This window comes from Nyctereutes procyonoides, unplaced genomic scaffold (assembly GCF_905146905.1).
Source record: "Nyctereutes procyonoides isolate TBG_1078 unplaced genomic scaffold, NYPRO_anot_genome, whole genome shotgun sequence".
NCBI lineage: Eukaryota > Metazoa > Chordata > Mammalia > Carnivora > Canidae > Nyctereutes > Nyctereutes procyonoides.
In genome coordinates, this window is record NW_026575133.1 from 30,863,005 (window position 1) to 30,887,182 (window position 24,178).

The window sequence follows — 24,178 nt, forward strand, 5'->3', positions numbered from 1 at the left end:
CAATAAATGGGAGCAAAGGCTTTCTGAGAAAGTGAGCTACAGAAAGTTGTTCCCAGATGAAACTGCAGTGTTCTCTTATATCATCAGCTATGCTTTTCTTTAAAAACTCCACTGTGTTTGATAATAGGGAAGGATCCATTATTTATTTAGAAGTGTACAAACCAATTTACAAGACAGGTAATTTAGTGGCAGGATTATTTATTAATGAGCCCAGTACACAAGTTAATGGGACTAAACCCTGTGGAGGTCATCCCTCCTATACAACACATGCCTTTTGGAGAGAAAAGAGTAGTATTGTCTTCAGAACATTCAGTTATTCTTTTAACATCTAAATTAAGACACGTTCCCTTGCTAAGATGCAAAATGTTTTTGTTTCTGAATTGCATCACAACAAAGTAGTCATGAAGCTGTCTGGAGATCAATTTTGTCAACCATGTTAGGGGTAGATATGTTTAACTCCTGTTAGTACCAAAGGTCTGAGAACCAGGAAAAGGGGCCATGGCTTCCCAAGGTCAGGCACATCCCGCCATCCCTGACGCGTGCTTTGCATCTGCAATGCTCTGTCCCATTGCTCACTGCACATTTCAGAATTCCCAGTCACTGTGGGAGGGGCATGTGTGTGCCTGCTTCCTAGGAGTGGGCTTCCTTCTCATGTCTGTTTTCCCCCAGAATTGATCCCATGGCAGTGATTGCAGAGGGCCCACCAGAGCCCTCTACGTGTCTGGGGGTGGGAGTAGGGAGTTCTCCCCACTTAGGGACCTCTTGCCTCTTTCCACAATGATCCAATGGCCACCTCTTGGAAGACTGAAAAACCTAATGGAGAAATGAGGGGCAGCATAAGTGGCCTACATAGAATGTATGTGTAGTCTTTGAAATTCAACCTTTATCTATAGTCAGAGAATGAAGATAGAGCTAAGTATGCATCTTTCTTGTGTTTCATCTCATGATGCATTTGATTGCCTTATATCTGGAGCAGGGAATGGAGCTGCCATGAAGGAGACCCACTTAGTTTTGTGTCTTCAAATCTGAAACACTTCCAGATTTTGACTGTAGAGTCCTATCAAAGCAAGCAAAATTGGAAGTGATGTCCAGTCCCTGGGCTTTAACAAACTTTGTTATTCGGCAGACTGCTACAAAATCTGAAAAGGCAGAGAAATGTAGCTTTCACTGTTTAGAAAATCTTTGTGGGTTTTTCTTCCCCCTAGGGAATGGTTTTCAGCAAATTATTCATTGGAAAAATGAAATCTGAAATGCAGGTGTTTTTCAGTGCACATGCTATGGTGGCTGTGCTAACACCGTTGCATCTTGTTTACTCATTCGCTCAGCAGGCAGGCATTGAGCACCAATAATGTGCCAGATAGGACCCCAGGGCTGTGAGGCAGGTTGAGATCAGCTCCATGATAATGCATGGTTCTTCATTCACATACCTGGAGTAGCCTTCGTGGCAAGCCCATCCAGCTGACTTCATGCAGCCCAGGCTGACATCTGCCCTAGCGAAAAGCCTGGCCTGCTGTTTACCAAGCCACGTAGAACAATACTCTGGCTTTTATCACCCTGGGTTCTGCTTCCAGAGGGCTGAGTGTGAGGAAGATGATGGGCCTGGAACAATCTAAGGCCTAGGCCTCTTACCTGTAAAAATGTTGTGTGGATTGGTCATCGAGGCATTTAAATATAAACATGGCCTTTCTTTAAGGGTATAGACCAGAAATGCCCAGTGGGCTGCTCCCTACAAACCTGAATCTCTATAGTATAGGCACCTAGTCGGTCTTCTTGGAAGTGTCTAGAATATAAAAACTAGATTCGACCCTCAGATTCCCATTGTCTTTGAATTGATAAGGTGGTAGGTCTTGGCTGTAGTCTTATGGTTTAGGAGAAACTTTATAGAAGTTACATAAACATAAGAGAATAGACCCAAATATTATATAGGAAATACACTATCAAGAATAGAGCATGTAGGGATGCCTGGGTGGCTCAGTGGTTGAGCATCTGCCTTCAGCTCAGGGCGTGATCTCGGGGTCCTGGGATCAAGTACTGCATCAGGCTCCCTGCAGGGAGCCGGCTTCTCCCTCTCTCTCTCTCTTTATGTCTCTCATGAATAAATAAATTTTAAAAAATTAAAAAAAAAGAATAGAGCATGTAAACATAGGGTCTTTTAATTATAAGGAGTAACTGTTTTCATTTCAGCAATGATCAAGAATACTGCAGGTTCATGGTCCAGAGAATAAGGTCTTTGGAATCAGACGGACTCTAGTTCAAATCCTGGTTGCATCCCTTATGCATTAGTTATTATCACATAACTTCTGGACTCGGTTTCATCTTCTGGAACATAGAGATAATATCTCCCTCGGGTTATTGGGAGGAATAAATGCAGAACAGTTTTTTTAATTAAATACCTGGCACATGTTAGACAGTAAATAGCAACTGAAATTTTATGCAAGTGTTTACCTTGACCTTTTTCCCTATAGTTGATCCTCACTTTTCTTCAGTGGACTCCTCCTTTCCAAAATGCCATATTGTGTAATGAAGGTCTGACATTGAAACCGTTCTCTCGATGGGGACTTCGGTAGTCAGTTGCCTTGCCCCCCTGGCTGACCTTGACTGTGTTATTGAGAGGGTTGGGATATGAAATTACATGTTCAAAAGCTAATCCTCTTTACCCATCTTGACTATAGCCCTGAGATTTTCCCATTCTCCTGCTACTTTCTTTTATACTCCTAACACCTGTTTATTGTAGGGAGCAAAGGCCCTCAAATTGATGTTTCAGTTCCTCTATTTCCCCAAAATCTTATATCCCAGAGCAAGCCCTTGTGGGAAATGTATGTCTTTTTCCTTAGGTGTCCTTGCAAAAATTTAATGGCACAGAACAATTAGAAGCGTGTAATGACCTTCTTGCACTATCATTCTGTCGTTTGGGCACAGACACTGATTTTCCTTATCTCGGCATGTGAAGGAAGGAGTCTGATTCCTGTCTATTTCTCCTAAGCCTACAGTGGCTTAGGAAGCAGAGCAGAGGAAGGCCACACAGAGTCTTTGAGGGCCTTGGAATGGGCAGCTGTGGAGAGCATGCAGGTTGGCCCAGCAGAGAAGACACCAGGCTGTAGAGGATGTTCAGAGCAGGTGGCTGCTTCCCTGGGCTACATGTGTTATAGAGTCAGCCTGAAAAGATGCTTGCAGTTGACCAGATGCCCCATTTTGAAGTCTGGATGTGACAATGAGGCTTTTACGATTCTTGTTCACAGACCAGTTCATGTTTGTCCCTTTTCCAGGTGTGAAGAGAACTATTGAATAATACGCAGCTATCTAACCCCAAAGATCCTTTGGGGGAAGTACCCATATGGGAGTACCAGTAATTTGATGAGACTGGTTGAAATGACTCTTTAAAAATTATATTTTTACAGATGTTTTTCAACAAATGAATTAAATTTATTCTTATTGACAGACTTGTAATCTACTTAAGTAACAATTTTATTAGGCCCTTTTTATACCTCGTTCATGTTAGCTATTTCTTTGTTAAACCATTTCATTGCCGATGTATAAGCATCTTACTTATAAGAAGCTAAATTAAGCTGGCAAAGAGGAATCTACCTCTGGTGTATGAAATGTTAGAAAGCTGCTCTGCTCCCTGCTTCAGTGGTGAAAAGCAAATGCAACACAGACATAAGGCTATTTGAACTCTTTATTTGCCACATTTACAATATTAATAACAGCGTTTCTAGAAGTTGTCACATCAAGTAAAAGATCTTCATTCCAGGCTGTCTTTTGGGGCCAAATTGAGACTGGATGCATGCATTTAATAAATTGTAGTCTCAAGTAGTCATTTTTGTAAATAATTAGTTTCAGTGAAAGAATAAGTTAGCATATTGTATGCATGTAATGTTGCAAATGTACATACAGCAAACTTTGCTATTAATCAACAGTCAAGCACCGCAAGTGGGGTCTCATACATAATGAATTGTGCTTAAGCCTCATGGGTTTCTTGATAGAAAAATAAAAGAAAACACAAGTGTAGTAAGCTTTTGAATAAAATTTAACTAGATTGCTCTGCATCCTGTAATTGTTTTGGAATCATTAGGGACCTGATAATTCATCTATAGTTTTGGGGTGTTTTTATCTTCATCTGTCAAATAGTAGAGATTTTAATGATATGTTAAAGTGTTGATAAAATACAATTTTCCTTTTAACAATTTGAACATTTAGGGGAGAAAGCAAATAGGCTTTTTTTTAAGGCAATCTAGTCTGCCAAGGATACTCTTTAAATCATGTTTTTAAAATGTTTTATTGCTTATGTGTTTAAGAATCATTTTCAAAAAGAAAAAATATATAGTTCTCATGACATGTCCCTTGTATTGAGGAGTTGAAAATTTACATAAAATTTTCTGGGTTTGGAGGGTGTTTTAAAATACTACTGTAAATTCCTCTGTGGTCCTGATTAGGTTCTGACGTTAATTTGAGCCCCAAATTTTGAGGGCTTAGGATGCCCATTAAAAACTGATATCCAATTTAAGCAACATACCTATGACCACCCAGAAAGTGAGTAAATTGGGGCCCAGTTAAATTTTACTGCCTCTTCCTCCTCCTATTGTTGACCTTGGGACATGAACCATCGGTGGCCTCTGATAGGATCATAAATGTAGAATTCATTTTGGAGGGGGTGTGATTGTGGGGGTGGAAGGCATCGAGGCAAGGAGCAGGATTTATGTCCATCTTTGTTATGAACCACACTATAAAAGCTCACCAAGGGTTTGCAGAGCACCTGTCAGAACTCCAGCTAGCCCTCCCGCCGGGATGGTTGAAAACATCACCTTCCCCATGAAGCCGTCCCCACGATTTCTGTCCAGACTGAGAGTGGTGGCTCCCTTAGCTACTGCTTTCCCCCCATCGTACAGTAGCTTCGTTTTACAGTGAATGACCTGTGGAAACAGACTCTAAAACCGAACACGTGAAAGTCAGTCTGTTAACTCAGTGTTATGAGTAGTGGCAGCTCTTAACACCTTTAGATGCGCAAGTGTACGAATCGTGTCCACCGCTGGTTGTGCAAACTTCAGCGTGATGCTGATACTTCACGTTGCGTCCTCCCTCCTTTCTCAGCTATGTCATGCTCCCAGGGCGGTGTGAGAAGCCCACACGCTGTTGGAACGGCACCCATACACAGTCACGGGAGCCGCGGTGAGGCTCCCCTTTCTTCCTCATCTCTGACTCAGCTCTACTGTTGGAGGCCGATGTTTCTTAGTACCAGCATCAGCACTTTGATTTTTCCTCCCTCTCTTTTTCCTAGTTTAGAAGTTCAGATAACTGCACAGACTCCATCACACCTGAGTGGTGGTATCGCCCGACAGATGCTGGCCACCGGGCTGTGTCACAGAGCCATCGCCCACAGTGTCCGCCCATTGGACAGCGTGCAAAGCCCACGTCAGGGGAACATGGGATTGTCGAAAGGCAGAGTGGAAAGTTGCTGGCACCGCCTCTGGGTCTTTACCTTCACATTCCTTCTCTTCTCGGTTGTGCTACAAACACTGCATGCTCTCGTCACTAAGCCGTATACATAATGGATCCTCGATAATTGCTTGAAGAGGATCAAGCCATAAAATTCAATTGGACTACAGAGCTTAAAAATCTTGATTCGGCCTTCCCGTTAAAAAAAAAAATCTGTTTTGATCGTAGGTAGCATAATTTATTTCTTGTCTTCCATCCTAACACTGGAAAAAAAGCAACTGAGCTTTAGCAAGAAAGTATAATTAAATGCAGGACAAATCCATCAGACACAAATACAAGAGACTCTGCTAGAGGTCTGTTAAATTAGACATAATTGTGCATTTGCCAGTGATATTTAACAGCAGTATCCACATGTTTTAAAATCACCTCTATTGCGATTTTAAAGTTTTGCTGGAAACATGCACCTTCCTGAGGCTGTGAGGTCTGGCGCTCTACCCTGGAGTCCACGCTGTGTCCTGGAGCCAGAGAAGGGGAGATTTGCTCATCTAGCTCAGCTTGGGAAATGTTTCTCTTCGTAAGAGTGTCTAAAATGCTGATGTGGCCAAGGTTCTGGACTCTTCTTCCCACTATAGGCTGTACCCCAGTATCTGTGTGTTTTCACACAGGCCAGTCTCCCCACCCTGCTAAAGGACACAGCCTTGGTCTCCTGCCAGATTCCGGATGAACTCCCAAGGAACGCTTGTCTCGGGTTGGGGCTCTTTTCTTGGGTGAGCCTCCAGAATCACCAATTAATGTTCCCAACCCCCGTAAGACCGAATTTTATCCTTTGAGGACAGAGATATTGGAAAGGGACCGGGGTCGGAAAAAGATTTTTGAATGCCTGGCCGTCCGCCCCCTGGGTGTAGCTAATGCTGCTAATCAGATGTGAGTAGCTTAGAACTTCTGGCCTGTTTTCTTACATCAAGTGGGACTTAAGCCAAGTACATGACATTTTAATGTCTTCGGGAAGTAGAATCCACTGAGAAATGAAGATTTAGTGATTCTTTACTACCAGTGAAGTCTTGAGGCACCCCCATACCTGAATACCCATATCTCCTGCCAAGCTGATTGAGTCATAAAACGTTGAGCAAATTTGCAGCATGGGAAGACGCTGGAGGACGTGGGGTCAGGGATGCTCATCCAGGTTTCCTTCCATGGTGCCGGCCCTTGATGCACCGGTGCACCTTGGGCACTGCTCTCTGCGGGGCTGGCCCTCCTGGCCCACTGCAGGCAGCTCCCAGCACTCCCCAGCGGGCTCCCACTTCTGCAGCTGCCATAGCCTGAGCCCGGTGTGTGCGACCTGGCCGAGGGTGCCACACCGGATGGGAAGGGCCGTGGGCCTCCCATGTGGTGGGGGGTAACTCAGAAGCTCATCTGGCGGGGCCGTTCCATTTAAACTTGGTCCACTCACCTTGTCTGCCTGCTGCCTGCCATGTGATGCTCCTTTGTTCCCCTCGCTCTCTAATTGAAATCCATGTCTTGACGTGCCAGCTACGTGGCAGGTAGGAAGCACAGCTTTCTCGTGAACACCATCTAGGCTCATGTATGCAGTGCTGTGGGGTTATGGGTTCTCCCTCCATGTACGTAGGTAGGGCATCGTGGCCTCATTAACAGGTGTTTTAGAAGTTTGCTCTACATTATATGGTCTCATTCATTTGGGGAATATAAGAATTAATTAAAGGGAATAAAGGGAAAGGAGAGAAAATGAGTGAAAATATCAGTGAGGGTGACAAAACATGAGAGACACCTAACTGGGAAACGAACTAGGGGTAGTGGAAAGGGAGGTGGGCGGGGAGTGGGGTGACTGGGTGATGGGCACTGAGGGGGGGCACTTGGTGGGATGTGAGCACTGGGTGCTATGCTCTATGTTGGCAAATTGAACTCCAATTTAAAAAAAATAAAAATTTAAAAAACCTCAAAAAGTAAAAAAAAAAAAAAAAAAAAAAAAAACAGTTCTAGAGCCTCTCCCCACATGTCCTGATTTGGGCTGAGGGGCACATGTGAAATCCAAAATACTTCCACAGTGGAACATTCTTTCTCCAAGTCCTGGAAGAGAAGAGGTCAGGGCTACGTCCCCAAACAGGTCACGACTCCAGGACAACCTCACTCGGGGCTCTCTTTCTCACTGGCGTTCCGGGGACTTCCCCTGGAGGGTGTTGTCCGGGGATTGCCAACAATTGCATATTTCTTGAAGAAACCCTTAAACCACATATGATTGCCTGTTTGCTCTCGTACGGTGTGCCCAGTGCTCTCTATTGTCATCTGTTAAAAAAAAAAAAAAAGCCCAATCAAGCCAAAGTCATTGGTCTGCCCTAGCCAGCCCTCTCGTGCCAGGTTGAAGTAAGGCTGGGCCGGGGTGCGTCCAGTGTCTCAGTGTCGGCCTCAGGGTGGCTCTTGTTGCTGATGAGTGGCATCCTGAGAGCAGGTCTCAGCGACGCCGACGTGTCCCGTTTCTGCGCTGTCCCCACGGATTGCAGGACAGTGGACTTGCCGGCTGGCCGGCCGTCGGCTCTGGGCCCTGCCTGATGCCTGCCCACGGACAGGTGCGCGGTGCCGTGGTGGCGGGAGGCAGGCTCCCAGGGAGGCTGGGGCGTGGGCCTCCGCGAGCGTGGGCCACGGAGCCCGTAATCAGTGGGGCTTCGGGGCTGGTGGGGAGGGAAGCCCGGAGAGACTCCTCCGTAATCAGCGTGGCCGCCGGCGAGGCTCGCTGCCGTCCCACCGCCGCTCGCCGCAGGGCCGTGCACGAGGCAGGGCTGCGGGGAGGCAGGGCAGAGAATAAATTTCGTTTTATTGTAGAAATGGAAATTTGTGTCATGGCTTTAAAAATCTGGTTTTATGTGTGTGTTTAATGCCATTCATTTTAAATGTAGTATCATAAATCCTTGCTTCAGAAGCAAAGCTGTTTAATTACATTTCACCCATGAATAGTTACCTAATGCCAATAGAGAAAGAGTTAAAAAGGAGACCTACAGAGTAAATCAGAGGTTGAGATCTTTAGCACAAGCATAAAAAATCAATTTAAGATGAATTTTACTACTATAAAAATTCTTCAAATATCCTTTTAAGAGTTGGAAATGCTAGTAGGGACACAGCTCCCATTCGAGTCCCTCAGCCACGTGGAAGACACGGCCACCAGCCTGGGTAGGGCCTCCGGTGCCCAGACGCCCTCGTGGCACTCAGGAGCCTCCGACGGAAGCAGGTGGCCGGTGGGTCCTGAAGCCCTTGCTCCTTGGTTTGGGTTGCCCGGTCTCCCGTGGTGTGTGCCCCTGGCCCAGGGACCCCATCGGCCACGTGGGTGATGGCTCAGAGCACCCCACAAGCTCTGATACCATCTGTGGCCATGATAGGCTGGCCTTGGACAGTCCCTGGGGGACAACATGGGCATCCAGGCGGTCCCTGCCCCTCTCCTGCCTCCTCAGGAGGGAAGGCCCCCATGGGCTGAGAGCGGGGATGTGTGCACCTCACCTGGGTCTACCTCCCGTTTGGGCAGGCGTCACACAGATTGCTGCCTGCTGGTGGCCCAGGCCTTCGCGGCCACGCTCTCCCCCCAGGGGGCGTTGGCCTTGCTTCCTGGCAGTGGCCCCAGGCTCTCTGCAGCGCACCCCTGCTCTCCCTCCACCCCCGGGGGGACGGCCGGGCACCTGACGCTGCTCCCCACCCTTGTTTCCAGTATTGTCAGCGCGTGTTTATTTGTGCGGGAGGAACAGTGTGGGGACAGAGGGACTGGACTTGCTCGAGTTGAATAATGTTTGAGGGGCACCTGGGTGGCTCAGCAGTTGAGCATCTGCCTTTGGCCCAGGACGTCATCCCGGGTCCTGGGATCGAGTCCTGCATCCAGCTCCCCGCAGGGAGCCTGCTTCTCCCTCTGCCCATGTCTCTGCCTCTCTCTCTCTCTGCCTCTCTCTGTGTCTCTCATGAATAAATAAAATCTTAGGAAAAAAATATGAAGGATGTTTGAGCCGGGCATGGGAAGTTTGACCCCTTCCCCGACCAGATGTCCTGATGGAGAGAGACCAGGGCAGGGAGGAGGTGCTGTGTCTACGCCCAGGAGCGTCTTTGCGAGGCCCTTGAGCTGCTCCGCTGGCTCCGAGGTGCCCCTCTATTGCTCTGGGGTCCAGGCCGGCCACGGGCCCGTCCACAGGAGTTCCCGCCCACGGAGATCTCGGGAAGGTGGTGGCTCTGGGGCCTGCTCTGTCCATCGGGGGTCGGCAGGATGGCTGGACTGTGGCCAGCGCCTCGGGGTGTGTGTCTGTCGTCCCTCTCTGCCTGTTTGCGTCCGTGGGCTCAGTTCTTTCTTCCTTCTGTCTGGTCCCTCATTACCACTGTCCACGTGCAAGTGCTTAGACAGCCTTCCCTGATCCACTGTCTGTTCTGTGGAAAACAGCATAAAGGGTGTTTCTGTGCATCCCAAACAAGGAAGCTTATTTCTGCAAAGATCCAAGGCCATCAGTGGAGACTCTCATTTCCACGGAATGCCAGGCATGAGAGACTAGGACTCCGGCATAGGATCGTGTGCAGGACCTGCTTAGAGGTCGTCAGGGGTTCTCTGGGGTTCTCTGCAGCTCTAGCGTGAAGCATACCTGCTTCCAGATGTGCAGCGGCCTGTGCGTGCCGGTGGCCTTCTCACACAGGCGGCGTCAGGCTGCGCTCTTGGGGACTTGAGTCTCACTGTTGTCCCTGCATTGGGCCACATGGCCCAGTGAGTAGTGACCCTCGTAAGGCTGCTGCATACAAGGTGAAAAAGGCAGGCTGTGGACTGACACCCTCGCACGCATCCTCAGCACACAGGGTGAGCCTGCACCTCCCCTGCCCCCGAAGCTTCAGTAGCAGAGGATACTAGACAGGCTGTGCCCTCCAGGCCTGGAGCCGCTAGGAAGCCTGCTGCCTGTCCAGGGCCTTGGAGGGTAAGGAAGGAAAGTCAGCTGAAGAAATCAGATGTGGTGCCGGTGCTTTGGTGGGTGTGGGGTCCTGGGAAAGTGAAACGAAAACTGGATCCATCGTGAAAGCGTAGGGCTCCGAAGCAGCAAGAGTAAAGCCTCTCCGTGGGGATCTCCCCAGAGACCCAGCACCTGCCAAAAGTAAGTCAGCTCTGTGAGAGGCGGCTACTGGGTCCCTTGGACAGAGGAATTAGACCCCGAGGGCAAGGAGCAAACTGAACGGAGTCTCAGGTATGTTGGTTTAAGTTTAAGGAGATAAAAGGAAGAAAGTGACCATAGTGATTGAACAAGGGAACTGGAAAAAAAAAAAAAAAAAACAGAAGCCAGAGCACAGTGACTGACGTGAGCCTCGCAGGACGACGGGCACACGGATTAGACACTGCCGCGTGAGACTCTGTAGGCTGGAAGCAGACCCCAAGGAAATCCCCCAGAACGCAGCTCAGAGCGGTGGAAAATCCTGAATGTGCTGTTGTGTTGAAATTCAGTGGGGTTGGGAGGGGGTTGATGAAAATGCAGGTGAATTACTTTGGTAATATTTCTGTTAAGTACTTTTGATAACACATGGCGATTTTACAGAGGCGCGACAGAGACCCACGTGCGCCTGTGAGTCTTAGGAAGGGGCAGCCACATGCCCACTGGAGCCACTTCTGTGCTTGTCATCCTGGCTCTGCCTGTCCTGCCAAATACAGGAGCCTGTGTACTAGGCTGTTCCTTCCTGGAATCACCTCTCGCTGTCAAAGATGAGTTGTGTTTCTTAAAGCTAAAGGTGGAAACGTGGCTGGAAGGCACCCCACGCCCTCCCACAGGCACCTGCCCACTGCTGCGCCGCGCAGCGGGCACACATCCCGGGGAGACTGCTATGGACTTACACTTTTCTGTTTGCTTTTCACACATGTGGATGCAGGGCCGGAGGTTTATTATGCGCCTGTTATCACTTTTGCAGACCCGCGGAGGCCCCCGCTCTTCCCGAGCTGCTCGGCTGTCCAGAGGAAATGACGGAGCCGCTGGTGCAGTGCGTGGCCTGGCTGGATGCCTATTTCCGTGAGCCCTCGGTCCTCCCGGGCCTCCCCTTGCCCGCGATTCACCATCCCATTTTCCAGCGAGGTCAGTAACTCCGCCGCCTCTTAGGGTTTTGCTCAGGGAGCTTGACTGATGAACTATCACTTACATCGCAGCCCATTTTATCGACTACACTGACTTGGTATTTTTACATCATCTAAACAGAGACAGCATGTGGCCACACTATAAGGACAAGAGTTCACGATCTCCACCCATTCCAAATGCTTGTGTTAGTTTTGGCTCATGGTCACATAATTCTTGGCAAAGGCAGTAAAAATGATGCATGCAGATCGACTCTTGACTCTTGTTGGCTGAAAGGTTTAAATGGGAACACATCTGAATAGCAGGGAATTTTTCAATAAGCTTATTGTTAACTTAAACTATCTGCTTGCCAACAGCACAGAAAATGAGGCTTGTACATGGACAATTAGCCACTTCCATAAACTCGGCTGGTGACATTTACATCAGAGTGGGTAGCGGCGTTGTGTTGTCGCGGATAAGTTTTCGGTCTCATTTCTCAAGCTTGCCGTAGTTGGATACCGTGTTCTTAAAGCACGAATTGAGAACTCATTGCCTAATGTAGCCGGCTAAAGGCACATGGTCTGTGGTCGCCGAAAAACATTTTCCCAGACGCTTCCTTTTAAGTTGTTTGTGCCTTAATTATGTCAACTAAAATTACTCTAGACACACAGCAGAGGTTTCTTTGGCATAGTAGTGATTTTTTTTTTTACTTATTTTAATATAGATGCGTGTGTGTATACATAAATATGTAGATGTGTGCACACGTATACTCAAGGGAATAAAAACTACCCTGAGATTTTTAGGTAAGGCAAATTTAGGGGATCCTGGGTGGCTCAGTCCGTTGAGCATCAGACTCTTGGTTTTGGCTCAGGTCGTGACCTTGGGGTGGTGAGATCGAGCCCCACGTTGGGCTCTGTGCTCAGCAGGGCATCTGCTTGAGATTCTCTCTCCCTCTGCCACTCCCCCTAAAATAAGTATATCTTTAAAGTAAAACTTAAAGCAATCTTGAGTTTCAAAACCGAGCATCCTAAATATGTTTAATGGCGTTCTAATAGCTGCCATGAGTTTTAGCAAAAAGGAACTTAAAAGTAGAGTAGAATTTTCAGGGGCAGTGACTAGAGAAGCTCCTAGAAAGCTGAGCTCACACCTGAGTTGATTAACAAGGTCAAACAAGTGAACAGATAATACCTTGAGCATTTTCGCACATAATGAACTGAAACGCTACAAGTGTAATGAGCAGGGCCCCCTATTAGCCCCCTGCATCGTTCAGACGGTCTCCAGGAGGGGTGTGGGAGCTCCGGTGGGCCTTGGCACATCGATGTGCACACGTGCTGGGTGGGCCCGGTGTCCGGGGAGGGGTGAGGGGGGCGCAGCCACTCCATAGTAGTGGAGCCAACTGGCTGCCCTGAGGCTGCAGGGGACCTGGCGTGGCCACAGGACTCAAATGTGGCTTCATTTTTTTTTTTTTTTTTTTTTTTTTGTGGCTTCATTTCTGAAGTAGGGGCTGGGAAATCCTGGTGCCCTGAACTCCTCCGTCCGCTGTCGCCACGTGGAGAGCACTGCTGTGCCACTGGGAGCAGGAATTGCCCGGCTGGCTTTCCCCTCTTTGAGTCCGTTGAATCTTGAAGCAGAGATTTAAGGCTTTGAAATTTTCAAGACAGAAAAATTAGAAAACCCAAGCAGGGAAGGGGGAGGTGGGAAGTGAGCTTATAAAATCCTGAGGTCCTCAGTGTTTGAAGAGGGTTGGGACTGGCCACCCTCACCCCGCCTCCCTGGCACCAGGCCTGCACCAGGCCATCTCCTCGTTCGACCCCCACGGTCAGTGTGGGTGACCAGAATGAGCCGGAAGCCACTGCTGGGGTGAGGACGAAGGCCATGCAGCCCAACCTGGAAGGCCTTCCCTGGCGGACAAGCCCCCACGGTGCTGGCAGGCACTTCCAACTGGGGCCAGGTCCTCCTAGCACGGTTTGGGGGAGACAGCCTCCAGCACCCTCCTGGGGGCAGGGTCCCCCGGGCCGGCCCCGCCTCCTGGCGGTTAGTGGTTGCTGCGGGCCAGGGTTTCCCACGCCTGAGCATGTGCAAGCCAGGTTTTTCTAATTTAGCTCAATCACTTACTCCCAGGCCAGGACCAGGTGTGGGGATTTTACGGTTTAAGAAGGGAGGTGGTGGCTGGTTATAATACAATTGCTAACACGGAGTTAATTGGCACTAACCCCCAGATGTGGTGACACCCGTTTCTATCCAGTGGTGGTTGGCCTCGCTCTGTTTCTACTTTGTATCTTGTAGCACCAGTGAAATCACGGTGAGGGCAGGTCCCTCACCACGCGAGGAAAAATCTTTTGGCAACCTCGGAAACCTCTAGAAACTGGGCGCTAACATAAAGAAAGAAACTCTTGCAGATTAGGAGGCATGGTACTTTTTAATGTGGAATACGTGGTTTTGTTTTTTCAAAACGAATCGTATTTTCTGTGCATCTTAATTTTTGGACACGTTTAACGTGCGTTTGCGTAGCACGTTTTCAGCATGGTCCTGCCTCTGCAGTTTAGACCAGGTCGGCCTGTTTCGTCTTGTTGTAAAACCATAATCCTGACCGAGCTCACCCTGGAGCTCCAGCCCTTAACCTGCCCGTCCTCAGGCATGGCCTGTACCACGGGGGAGCCCCTGGGGGCCAGGCCCCCCTGCATTCCAAGGGCCTCTCTTGTCCGTAGGCAAGGCTGCTTCGCCGTTTCAGGATCTTTCATGAGATGAGCATGCTCTTCACCACTGGTTCATTTGTTAAGGCTGGTCACCCCCGTGCGCAGAGGTAAGCCATACGAGATTGCAGTTTTTGTGGGTTAAAACTTAACAAATACTGGAAATTTCACATAGTTCAACTTCTTATCTTGGACATCTTCCCAAGTTGGATTGTTAACAAGTTAATTGTCTGCGGTTTTGTGCCAAGGAGCCGAGAAGCTGTCTTTCCTGACCAGAAGTCTGGAGGTGTGTCTGGCCGCCTCTTGGAGCCACTGCAGGGCGGGGGGGGTTCTCCGTGGGACAGGGGCTGCGGCTACTGGGAGTGAGGTTCACGTGCTGCTCAGGAAATGACGAGAAAAGTGCGTGTTGGATAAGCTGTATTTTAATTTTCTTATGAGCTTGTGTTTTTAGTGGAGGGCATCTCCTAAAACAAAAAAAAAATGTGTGTGGGGTTTTTTTTGTTTTGTTTTGTTTTTTGTTTTTTGTTTTTTTTTTTTTGAGTTTTGGGGTTGCTTTTTGCTAATCTGCTTTATTGAAGTAGCAACAGGGCCATTTATTGTTGCCACTGTGATGGAGAGCCAGCAGTCTTGAGGCGTAATGAAGCAGTTTAGGGAGTCAGGTGCTCCCCTCTCAAGTTCTCGCAAAGGTCAACGTTAGTTTAGAATTAGAGTAAGAATTCAGTTTTTTCTCCAAGAAATAGTTATTGAATGAAGCCATTGGTCTTGAGATAAACCTTAATGTTCCTTTTATAATGAAATACTATTTAAAGTTCTTTCCTGTTAATATTTTCTGGCTTTATATTTACTTATTAAAGATATTGTAGGGGATGCCTGGGTGGCTCAGCGGTTTAGCGCCTGCCTTCATGATCCTGAGGTCCTGGGATGGAGTCCCACGTCGGGCTCCCTGCATGGAGCCTGCTTCTCTCTCTGGCTGTGCCTCTGCTTCTCTCTCTGTGTGTCTCATGAATACAAAAAATAAAATCCTTTAAAAATAAAATAAAGCTATTGTAGCGCCATTGCACAATATGCATCTTCATGTACCCTTCGTAGTCTGTGCTAAAGCAGGTAAAAAAAATACAAGTAGCAAAAAAAAAAAAAAAAAATACAAGTAGCACCTTGCCAGAAGCAGTACTTCACAGAGTTCAGGAAAAGCAGACCCAGGGGAAACTGAGACCAGCCTTCAGATTCAGGATGTGTGTGCAGGCTTTCTTCCCCTCCTCAGCTGTCCCGCGTGTCGAGGTACCAAGAGCAGGCGGGTGCCCTGACAGGCTGGGGTGGGGGCTCCCTCCCCAGGTGTCCCCCCAGACCCCACAGGAGGCAGCCCCACAGACCAAGCCTCGCGCCGCACAGGGCGGTGTGAGCCCTGGGGTGTGGACGGTGGTGGACCCCAGCTGCTCCTTCCAGTGTCGTCTCACAGATGATGGTTTCCAACAGATGAGTTCTGAGTTTTCTTTTCAAAGTGACTGCAATGTTCCCTTTTAAATGAAATATTTAACACTTTAATAATTCCTTCGTCACAGCTATTAGCTTGTAGCTATGAAATCCAGTTGCATGACAGTAGTAAAATCTGCATTTGTTAAACCTGCTGGCGAGTAGGTTTTTTTTTTTTTTTTTTTTTTTTTTTTTTTTTTTTGTAACTTCTCTCAGGAAGCCTCAGAAAGGATTCTCGTATTTGTGTATCTCAGTTGAACACCCTCTTTCTGACGGGGCTCTGCTGAAAGCCCTGCCAGAGAGTTACAGGAAAGGCCTTTCCAGGGTGAATTAATTAATTTGCCCACTGTGTCCTGGAAGACAGCCCCACTGTGCCGGGCGCCTTCCAGTGGAGGCCTTGTGAGTCCTGGAAGGCGGTTGGACCACGAGGAGGTGAGTAGCATCATTACCTCGGGTCCTCACCAGAGACAGCTCTTTAACATTAAAAATCCATCTCAGAGAGCCAAGCAAGAGCTAATCATGCCAACCTCAAGCCCTCTGTTCCCGAGCCCCCAGCACAGCCCTTTTGGCCTCCCGGGTGCTGCTCACGTCCAGGAAATGACAGCGCGCCCTGCCACCCCGGGAAGGCTGTCTCCCAGGAAAGAAGGCCCCAGCCCTCTTCCCGTAGTGTCCCATGGCCAGTTTTGCTGTTCTTCACGTTGGCTCCTGTAAGTCCTGCATAGAGCCTGAGCCCATCTGCAGTGCGTGCTGCAGCAGAGACGGAGGGTTTTTCCTAGCCTCCCCTGCATATCCACAGCAGGAGGCAGCTTTGTGCATTCACCAAGTTTGTACTGTTATTTTTCCCTGTCCTTAAAAAAAAAAAATCTAATTTAAGGAGAGGATAATAGCTGGAGTAGGGGATGGCATTTACAGCTTCTGGTCGGTGGCTCTCATGGTTCTCCCGTATTTTAAATGAGGCCTTATAAAAATTGTTGGCCTTGCAATGATATTACCTAGTCTGTAAACCTTTCGATGCCCATTTATTGATTAGAAAGAACAAGCTAACAACAGTGCACTTAATTAAGTGGCAAAGAAAGAGCCGGTGAAAATGTGCTTTCAACCCTCTAGCTGCCGAGCGCCTTTTCGGGGGCAGCAGATGCGGCAAGCTGGCCCAGGGTGCGGGGAAGGTGCGGATCTGCAGGCCGGGGAGGGCGCCGGGTGTCCCGGGCTGGGGGTCTGACAGCGGGGGCGTCCCACTGCGACACGGACACCAGCCGTGTGTGTGCCTGGGCTTTAGAGCCACCAGGGGACAGGGCAGAGGCAGGCACGAGCCTCAAACATGCGCTGCACGGGACGGACAGTGAGCCCCGGACGTGAGCGAGGTGGTGAGCGAGCCGTCTTCCTCATCGGGGACATTTACTTGCTTCCCGACGTCTGGGCCGGAAGGGCCCTTCCCCATGATCTGTCCCCAAGGCTCCAGGAGGCCTTGTTGGCGGGAGCGCTGCCCCCCCGGACAGCCGCTTCTGTGTGGCCCTGAGACCTCATGCTCGTGGGAACCGGCGCTGAGGCCTGTCCCTGTCCTGGTGGACAGAAGCCCCCCCCCCCTTCGTGGGCGCGTCACCCCCGGGCCGCCCGGCCCCCGTCTGTCTTAGACCATGTGCATCACTTCTAGCTCTTCAGCCGAAGAACAGAGCTCGGTGACCAGAATTCTGCGTCCCACAGTGAGGATTTCTGAGGGCCGGGGGTCCCCAGCCTGTGCGGGGTGCTCTGCGGAGCCCCTGAGCGGTGGTGGCCCTGTTGACACCGCGGCCGCCTCCCCTCTGGGTTCTGGCTCCGTCTGGGGGTGGGGGACCGGCCAAGCCGGCTTAGAAACAATCCGTGTTCTTCACACTTAGCTCCAACTTGACTGATCAGCTGCATTTTGGCGTACGGGTGAACTTCACGGGCCAAAGAGCCTGGGGTTCAGATTATGTCTTAGTTCATTATTTCCTATTTTATTATGCAGTTTCCTGCCTAGCAGTTTTCCTTAATATTTGTTTATTCTTTGTACTGTGCGACCACATCTTGGATGAGGACCTTTTAGCTTCAGCTATGATTCATTTAAACAAACAGCTTTGTCAGGTTGCTCTTGACTCCCCACGCCTCCATCTGGGAACGCGTGTGTGCAGACACTCTGGACGGTCTGTTCATCTGTATTTCTATACTCCTCACCCCTCCCCAAGACATATCAAGAAATCTTAAGATAGACAAATATATATTTTTTTATATGTATATTTATCTGTGTACATATGTGTGTATATGCGTATCACATATAAGCATGTACATGTTATATGTATATATGCCCTATTTTGAGAATTATTGCTCTAAAGGGGTTCATTGAAACGGATCCCACTCTTACGAGAGCTTCTACAATGTACTTCACTCTATGCTGAGTTTGACCTTCCCAACTTAATGATTTTTGTTTGAGACCTACAATTGCGTATGTAAGAAGCCTCTTTGCTGTTGTAATGAACAGCTTTTAAGCGTTTTAAGTTGTATATCCATACATCTTCCTCATCTTGAGCTCTAGCCAAGTGAGAAGGTGGGAGAGCCCGTATGTCGTTCATCTTTTTGATTTGGAAGGTGTGAGAGCAAGATTGACAGCACTTCGGTGCCTGTACTGTCAGGTTACAGAGTCGCAGCAGGATGAGCGCTCCCTCCTGACTGTCTGAAGAGTGTTGCCAGGTGCCCACTTTGCCAGGATATCCCACAGTAGAGTGCTGTTGGCAAAGCCAGCTAGAACCATCAGGACGTGTCCAGATACTTCTGGCCCCAAGTGTGGTTTTTCTTTTAAATAGTTGGATGGAACAAAGAAAAAAAGGAAAGAAAAATAGTTGGATGGGTGAAGCTCTGGACTCTTGGGGAGACCTCTGAACAACAGAATCAGCTAGTAGAGGCGGGGAGACTGCTTCAGGTTCTGCATACCACGCTGATTCTCTCACACCTGACATAGATCCCTCCTGGGAAGAGGTGATATATGCTTGGAACGCACAAGGTCACCTGACACTTATCCTAGAGATAGTTGTAGGCGCCCCCTCCCATGGAGGAGAAGTTAGTCTGTCAATTGGTACCAGCTCCTGAGATGCTGCTGTGGCTGCCCGGGGCCCACAGTCGGCTGGGCCTCAAGAGCAGGCCTGGTGTTCATGTACCCGGAGCCCTCTGATAAATCGGTGATCACCACGGGCTCCTGGGAAGCCTCATTCAGTGAAAGTTCCATCCCAAACCTGGGGAGGTGGTCAGATCCTCTGTTCCCTGAGGTTTCCATAACAAAGGCAAAAAAAAAAAAAAAAAAAAAACTTGAGGAAGGCCTTGACTCCAGGCCACAGGTGTCACACAATGTAAGGTAACCTAGCTTAAAAGTTGCTTTGAACATCAGCTACTTTCAGACCTCGTGTAGGACAGGACAGGGTCTCGTAATATTACAAGCAAGTAATGTTTATCATTGAAATTGTCACCAATGCTGCTTTTATGGGGAAATAGTCTCATGAAAATATCAGTGTTACATCTAGCATAGTAATTAGACAGCAAGCCCGTGGAAGCTTCTCTTACACAGAAGTCCCCTAATTGTGTTCGCACATTTGGGAAGATCGCCTGTAGTGTCCGCGCGATGGGTGGATGTGGGTAGGCTTCACCTCAGAGGAACACAATGTCCGATCTCTACCTACCAAGAAAAGTAAATCACGTCAGTTTTTTCAGTTTTTCATTTGAAACGGGCTTTGAAAAAAAATAGGAATTTTCTATGAGGTCTGTATTTTGAAGTGAAAAAATAGACTTGTCACCTAAACGTGCTTTCAAAATTTTTATTCCCACTGTAGGCACTCGATTAACATGTGTTGCTCCCAAAGAGAATGTTTAAATATTTTTGTTGTCATAAAATGTATATTCACATTTTACAGGCAGTGTTAATGCATTTTTAAATGCATTTTTATATCATCCTAGAAATAATAAATAGAATTATCTCTACCACCTGGGTTTATAGAGAGAATTACATTTTAATAAAAAAAACGTACATAGAACCGGACTGTAAGTTAATACGTTAAACACATCCGTGTTAGAAAATTCACGGCAGGACGGCTGTAAAATTATCTGCAGCAGACAAAAGTGTAAAAATTACTGCTTAAATTCCCTCATCACATACGGTTTTTACCTGCATCCCTTACATTCAAGTGGACTCAGAACACAAGATTCGTGGGTACGTGTGTTCTCCTTTAGGGGTTGTGTTTACGTGTCTGAGTGGAAAAACCCCATCTCTTCTGGAGGCGGTCGGTGCGGCTCTGTGACTTGTGTGGTGGCCGTCCCCAGGACCGAGCAGACCCCTGGGACCCAGTGCACTGGGGCCTCTCGTCGTAGCTTCTGAAGAACCGAGGAGTGAAGTAGGGAAGTCTTTACCCTAAAATCCACCACTCGGTTATGAATGATCAGTCACGAAAAATCAGATTTTTCCTGCCCCCCAAATATTAAGGTAATCACTGATCGTATTTTGGAAAGTAGTGTCTCTGGTGAGTCCTGCCTATGCCCACCCCCCAGCATGAATAGCTACAGGATCTCCGTTACTATGGCAACTACTTTTTCATTTCTTGAGTACTGCTGTTGACGGTCGCACAAAACACTGTGTGAAGGACGCATCCCTGGATGTGTGTGTGTGTGTGTGTGTTGTGTGTATGCGCGTTGTCTGCGTTTTCTAAGTGTGCCGTTCCTTCCTCCACCGGCCTGCAGTGGCCTTCCCGTGGAGGGTCTGGGGAAGGCCCAGAGACTGCGCTCAGGAGACGCAGGGCTCGTTGCTCGGCCAAGACATACTCTTCATAGAAAATTCGCATCTCTTCCTCTTTTTAGAATCAAATATGCAAGGACCAACATAAATGGCATATCCCCCCCCCTTTTTTTCCTCAAGAATTGAGCCTTTGATGTTCAAGAGCAGCTGATATTAAAGGCCATCCCTAGCAGGCCGTAGGAACGGCGCCTATTTATGACCAATGTAAAACAGCGCAAATGTAGCTGAGTATGATGGCATCATTAGTTTGTGAATCGCATCCTTGAAAATAACTGTGGAGGAGCCAAATCAGTTTAAAGGAAGATAACGGAATGGTTTAAGCTGCTTAGGTTGAATGCCAATTATGTTTTAATATTCAACTGAGCATATTTTACTAAGAAAAAAGGCCGCGTTGACGCATGCATAACTCATTGGCAGCGTCGGCCAGCTGTGCCACTCTACTCCGCGAATCACTTTGTGCATTTTAGTGGCATGGTAATTTAGTGGAGAACTACCTGAGTGATGGCATTTTCAATGAGCAGGTAATCTACAGAGAATTTTTATATGGTTATGAGTTCTGTGCTTCAGCCCGGCAACACAAAAATACATCAAGACCAATTACGGTATCAACTTTCAGTGTGGTACCCTCACCACGCAAGTGCATGTATTTCTGCCCCAGGCATTTCAAATTGCATCTAATTTGAAATCTTTGGGGTTTTAATTAAATTTCAGAATATATGGAATTCTTCATTAGTACCTGCTCTGAATAGCAGATTATCCTTCTCTCGGTCTCGTTAAAGAAGTAGGCTGTGGTAAATAGCATGTTCAGGAACTGATCATTTGTGGGGCCTGGGTATTGGAACAGAAATAGTGAAATGCAAAATAATATCAAAAAGATTATTAGTCCAGGGAGAGTCTCTTGATTTGTATTTTAATGGAATTTTACATTTCTCTTAATGATTTGCAAATTGTCCTCTGATTATAAGATGCATTAAGCTTTTCATTTTAATGGCAAAGACACAGCCATTAGCAGAATTTTTTTTTTCTGTCTTCTTTTTAGAGTGCTTCCCTGCAGCAGATAAATATTGAAACCATTAACACCTTTTGATGTTTTTCACATCCTGCATCTCGGGCCCACGCACGGCTCCCCTGGTCGCTCGGCGTTGACACCTGGCTGGGGGCCCCTGCCTCTCCGCCGGCCCGTGTTTCCTTTGCTAGCATGCAGGATTCGTTTTTAAAGTTTCATTGGCTGGTCTTGTTTATTTGTGTTAAAGCTAATGCATTTAAATATTATTAATGGCCCAATTTGTATTAATAAAAGCCGTTCTCCGCGGTGTGCGGGTTGGCGGTGCTCGCAGCCCCTACCCCACCTGGTCCGGGGGCTGGAGCGGGAGGGCGGCCTCGCCTTGCCCGCCACGGCTCCGGGTGCGGGCCGCCTGCCTTTGCTCTGGCTGCTGACCTAACGTCTTGTTTTCCGCGCCAAGACCGTTTCCCCGTGCCCAGAGCTGCGGGCAGACGTCCCCGCTCACCCCCGCACTTGGGGCGCCTGTTCCCCGGACATGGTTAGGGGGGGCGCCGCCCCGCGCTGGGGGAGCCCAACGACCCAGGGCCCTGCCTGCTGAGCCTGACGAGACCCGTGCCACTGTGGCCCTCCGTCTTCGGGGCCGAGGGAGCTGACCCGAGGGACGTTCCCGTCCTATCTGCCGACCTTGACCCAGCCCAGGTCAGTGAGGACGCGAAGGATGCAGCCAGACTCCTGGGTGCTCCCTTCGGCCTCTCCTGGCTCAGCGGGTCCACCTAGCAGGTGTCTGGGTGCCCGTCCGTGCACCACGCGGCACCTGCCAGCGACCCAGCTCGGCCAGGGGGAGCCTGGGCTGCTGGCAGGGGTGCAGGAGCCGGGTCTGTCCCTGGGCAGCCTTTGGGAGATGACGCACCCACGGACGGGCTGGCCCTGAGCTGCCTGTGGCTGCCCCTCTTGGGACAGACGCCTCCGGGGTCCCTCTGTGCGTCCTCCTTTGCTCCTATTACAGGGATAGCAGTCAGGTAGCTTGGGGCCCCTGATGGCCTCCTCATAACCACCTCTTTATTAAAGGCCCTTTGCCCAAAACAGCCACTTTCTCAGGGGCCCCCAGCTGTTGGGACTTCATTGTTGAGTTCTGGAGGATGCGGTCCCACCAGGAACATTTCTGAGCTGATTCCCCATCCGTGGGGTGCGGGTCCGTAGCCATGACACGTAAAGCCATCCTGAGGCTGGAACAGGACCAGCAAGGGCTCAGCCGCAGAGCACCTGCTGCCTTGGTAGCAGATGGCCCGTGCTCTCCAGGATGCCGGCGTCCTGGTGGTCAGCGGCCGAGACCCCAGACTCTGTCACTCTGCCCCGCTGTTCTGAACCAAGTGAACGCTTAGGCCCTTGTTCTGAGCGCTCTTCTTGGTGTCCAGCAGAGCTTCCCACGGCCCTGTTGTCCTTGTGATGGCTGTTCCAAGTAGGTACAGCATGTGTGGCGTGAGTCCCCAGGGTGGCCCCACGGAGCCATGGTAGAGGGTCAGCGTATCTGGAGAGAGCTCCCCACAGAGCTGCGGGGCAGGGGGAAATGGGGTCCTTCCACCTGTCTCGGCTCTGATGGAAACCACCCCCACCATGTCGCTCTTCCTGAATCTTCTCTGGCAACACCTGGTTCTTTGCTCATTTGTTCACAGCAGCCCAAAGATAGTGTTTTGCTTTCTTATTTCTTAGATGGTCCTTTTATGTGGGACGACGTCCTCTGCTGAGATGCATGTGGGCAATTCTGTAACACCAGGAATGTCTGCTGTCTGCGTGGTGCTATAGGCGACGGGTCCAGTTGCCCCAGCTGCTGCTGGAGGTCTTTACGAAGTGTTAGCTGCAACCATTTCCACTGCGGTGAACACACTTCATTGTCGGGGCCCACCCTTTGATTCAGCTGCCATGGTTTGGGGCCATCCTTGGAAGCATGGCTTCTTGCTGTGCAGAAAGAGGGGCTGTAGGGCAGCGGGCCAGCCAGGTCTCAACGACAGGACGGGTGCAGAAAGATGCGTCTCTTGTTCCTTAGTAAATTCCTGGTATAACTGTTTTCTTAAGACTTCAGTCGTACAAGGAGAAGCTAGAAAAATTATCCTGTAAATTATATTGGATGTTTTATTCCTTGGTAGTGAGTGAGGCCTCCGAAGGAAAGCAAGGAGCCTAAAAGTGAGCCGAGATGCTGCCTGAAATAGGAGTCTCGTCACACTTGCTTTGCGTGTTAGGGCCTGTGGTCCTGGATCCCCTGTCTTCGTGCGATAGGGAGCCACTCGCCTCCCTCCAGGCCTGAGCCCCTGGTAGCCCTGGCTTTGCCCTTGGGCTCCCCTCTGTCTGGATCTGTTTTGCAGAAGCACCTGTGGGGAAGCTGCTCTCCCTGTATGCTGGCCAGCTTCTGGTGAATACCTTACTAGGTCTGCCTTTTTTCTCCATATGTGGTGCAGCCATGCTTGTCAATAGAATTGGTTTCTGGGCAGCCCGAGTGGCTAAGTGGCTTAGCGCCGCCTTCAGCTCAGGGCGTGATCCTGGAGTCCCAGGATCGAGTCCCGCATCGGGCTCCCTGCATGGAGCCTGCTTCTCCCTCTGCCTGTGTCTCTGCCTCTCTCTCTCTCTCTCTCTCTCTCTCTCTCTCTCTCTCTCTGCTTCTCATTAATGAATAAATAAAATCTTTATAAAAAATAGAATTGGTTTCCACTTGCTGTGGTACAAGGTGGAGGAGCTCCAG

The 24,178-nt window shown here is 49.0% G+C and overlaps 1 protein-coding gene across 1 annotated transcript in view; it reads left to right on the forward strand.

The window, feature by feature from the left end:
• Nucleotides 1-24,178, forward strand: part of MGMT (O-6-methylguanine-DNA methyltransferase) — a 277,794-nt gene that overhangs the window by 219,129 nt on the left and 34,487 nt on the right. Inside the window, 1 exon segment of the mRNA XM_055345848.1 lies at nucleotides 11,353-11,513. Within this exon segment, the coding sequence (XP_055201823.1) occupies nucleotides 11,353-11,513 (161 nt within the window).